Below are 2,999 nucleotides of genomic sequence, written 5' to 3' on the forward strand. Positions count from 1 at the left end.
TCTAAAGCCCCCAACATAAAGCATAAAAGAAACACATAAAGCATAAAAAAAACTGCACTCCATGTCTGGATATACCTCTCTCTCTCTCTCTCTCTCTCTCTCTGAGATGTTCTATCCCTAAGATTATAAATTAAAATAATTGAACACACACACAGACAGAGGGAGAGATAAATAATTGAATATATGTAAATTTCTATAGTTGCCATTTAGTATTTGTTTCCATTTAGTATATCCATCAGACCATTTAGTATTTGTTTCCATGTAACAGAGATCTACAGTTTACAAAGAAAACAACCAGTGGTTATAAATTAACTCAGAAAACAGTGAATAAAAGTACGATGCTTAAATGAGACAGTATTGCTCTCAAACCAAATTAAGCTTGTTATCCCTGGATAATCAAAATGTATATGCTTTATGGAGTACGTATGCTTTATGGAGTACGTATGCTTTTGCAACTATTACAAAACGTTTCCATTTCCATTAATTTGCTTTTTGATCATCTTACACCTTATAATTTCTACATTAACCATATCATAATGCTGTAAGAAAAATGGATCTTAAGTTTCACCAAGCAATTAAAAATTATGATTTCACGTGCATAAATAAATGTATTGCCTTGGGAAAAACACAAGGCTGGCATCATTTGCATGAAACATGCCTCTTCTTAGAACACCATTTTGCTTCTCAAAAGTATTGCATATTCATCAGAGAAGTAACAAATGATAGACATAAATCCTTCAAAATATAAAACAATGTACTTGAGATCTTAAAGTGGGCTAAAATGAAAAAAGTCCACCAATAACTAAACAAAAGAAAGTTCAAAATGCCTCTCGACTCTCATTTGTAGCCATATTAAGTATTGGTTAAGGCTTATTTCAGAGGAATAAACCTTGACGAGTGTGTGGCACCAATACCAGGTCTTCCATGTTTTACAGGCTTGTAAGAAATAGAAAACTCTGCCAGATAATGTCCAATCATCTCAGGCTGAAATGACATCACAAGAATCAGTATTTATCAAAATAACATTCATATTGGTGGCATTTGAGTTATTAAAGTATAGCACGTAGCAAGTTACCTTGATTTCAACCTGGTTGAAGGTCTTCCCATTGTAAACACCAATGATGCTTCCAATCATTTCAGGGACAATAATCATGTTTCGAAGGTGGGTTTTAACTGGTTCAGGCTTCTCACCTGCAGGAGCTTCTCGCTTCTGCTAACAATTAATTGTTAGAATTAACCCAGCTGGGATTTATACCAAAAACGTGTTCTGAAGAAGTGCCCATAATATTTTTATTTAACTGAAATTATTAAACTCATTCTAATTGATTATTAAATTGTATTAGATGCCGACACATATTACAATCAAAAGGCATCTATTGCTTTCCAATGGATGTTGGTGTAATCATTTTGACATCTATTCCAATTAAATAGCATCTGTTGCTTTCGCATAGAAACATATACCTTAGTTTGAAAGATAATACATAGTCATCCAACTGATTAGAGATAAGTATTCCAGTCATAAGATCCTCTTAAAGTACTTGTGTTTTGGTAAGGAAGTTGATCTTCAGGGTCATACAAGTCTAATTAAAATTACACCTCAAGTTTTGTTTGAATTTAAAAAGATCTAGTAAAATGCATCTCCAAAATAAAAGGGATTTAAGATACTCTAGGCAAATATATCTTCACAATAAAATTAGCCTTCAGGTTTTGATTTTAACAATAATGAGTTAAGTTTTACATCTGAAGTTAATAATGCTGATAACCTTTGTATCAAAATTATATCACTTTTAATTATGCAAAATTGACACTAGAATAATAAAATGAACCACATTTGCGACTCATCGGGATATGCATTTTGTCTTGCAGCTTCAAACTTTACGATAGCTCGATGTCTCTAAACCAACATCTAAAATTTAACTAAATGTTAGCGTTACTTACTGCTTTACGGAGCTTCTTGATGAGAGCCATTGGCTGCCTCTTCAAGCCTCGCTGGAACCTTCACAATTACATCCAACAAATCAAAAATCAGCAACAACCCCGATTCTCATAAAGAATAAATGAAACCCTAATTTAGTTAAAATATCAATACTAGGATTTCAAAAAATTCTTAATACCTTCTTCTTGCACGGGCATGGAAGAGCTTGACGAGATCATCAGACGACATATCAAGAAGGGCATCGAGATCAACGCCTCTGAAAGTAAACTTCTTGAATGTTCTCTTCTTCGGAGCTGAGGCGCCCACATCGACTTCATTGTCCGCCTAAAAATTTTTAAAAACCAAAGGGAAAAATAAGGATTTCAAACATCAGATTCAACGCAGTTTTCAGTAAACCCTATAAATACTACACCGAAAAAAAAAACCTAAGGAACATTTCGAGGGAAAACAAAATGTTGCATTCGAACATACAGATTTTCACTTACCATGGTTGTTGATGAATCCGCTCAGCAACTACTCCACACAATACCACCGCTCGTCGCTCGGCTTCAAATTCCCATATATCTAATGCAAAGAACCTGAAAACCGGACAAGGGTTTAACTTATACTCTTGCGTTTAGGGTTTCGGCGTTGAACCCTAATTTTGAGAGGAAGTAATGATTTTAGCTTATTACGCCGAAACGGATCGGCTGTTTTCACAAATCAACGGTTTACAATTGTATTTCCCGGGCTGTTTAGTGCGTATCAATTAAATTGGTTTGCAGCTTTGACAAATGTAAGACAAGTTGAAGGGAATGCTTACCTCTATTAACCTCATATTGTCCCTTAATAACAGCCAGTTATTTTTGGGTTTTGTTTCTTAAATTAGTAGTTTATTTAAAATAAAATAAAATAGAATATGTAGTTAAATATTAATATATTTATTATATTATAATAAATTTATACAATTTTAGTCTGTTTATGGGCCTCTCTAGATTGATTGATCTGGATCCCAAGGAGAAGGAAGTTGTTGATTGAAAGGGCATTAAGAGGCAACTCGGGACCTTCAAGCGCAAGGTTTTTG

General features: G+C 33.9%; 1 protein-coding gene across 1 annotated transcript; it reads right to left on the reverse strand.

The window, feature by feature from the left end:
* Positions 1-553: 553 nt before the first annotated feature.
* LOC131060615 (small ribosomal subunit protein uS19) lies at positions 554-2,766 on the reverse strand. The gene is made up of 5 exons (XM_057993924.2): positions 2,422-2,766; positions 2,115-2,260; positions 1,939-1,996; positions 1,076-1,210; positions 554-984 (listed from the first exon to the last, which is right to left on the reverse strand). Exons 1-5 carry the CDS (start codon positions 2,422-2,424, stop codon positions 871-873), a joined length of 456 nt encoding a protein of 151 aa, XP_057849907.1. The 5' UTR covers positions 2,425-2,766; the 3' UTR covers positions 554-870.
* Positions 2,767-2,999: the final 233 nt, after the last annotated feature.

The sequence above is a fragment of the Cryptomeria japonica genome, chromosome 2 (assembly GCF_030272615.1).
Source record: "Cryptomeria japonica chromosome 2, Sugi_1.0, whole genome shotgun sequence".
In the NCBI taxonomy this organism is placed as follows: Eukaryota; Viridiplantae; Streptophyta; class Pinopsida; order Cupressales; family Cupressaceae; genus Cryptomeria; species Cryptomeria japonica.

What these genes read in the sequence shown, in the direction of transcription:
- LOC131060615 (XM_057993924.2), bottom strand. An exon ending in CATGCCCGTGCAAGAAGAAG is followed by an intron (nt 1,997 to 2,114) that starts GTATTAAGAATT and finishes GTAATTGTGAAG; the next exon opens with GTTCCAGCGAGGCTTGAAGA. An exon ending in TCAAGAAGCTCCGTAAAGCA is followed by an intron (nt 1,211 to 1,938) that starts GTAAGTAACGCT and finishes AATTGTTAGCAG; the next exon opens with AAGCGAGAAGCTCCTGCAGG.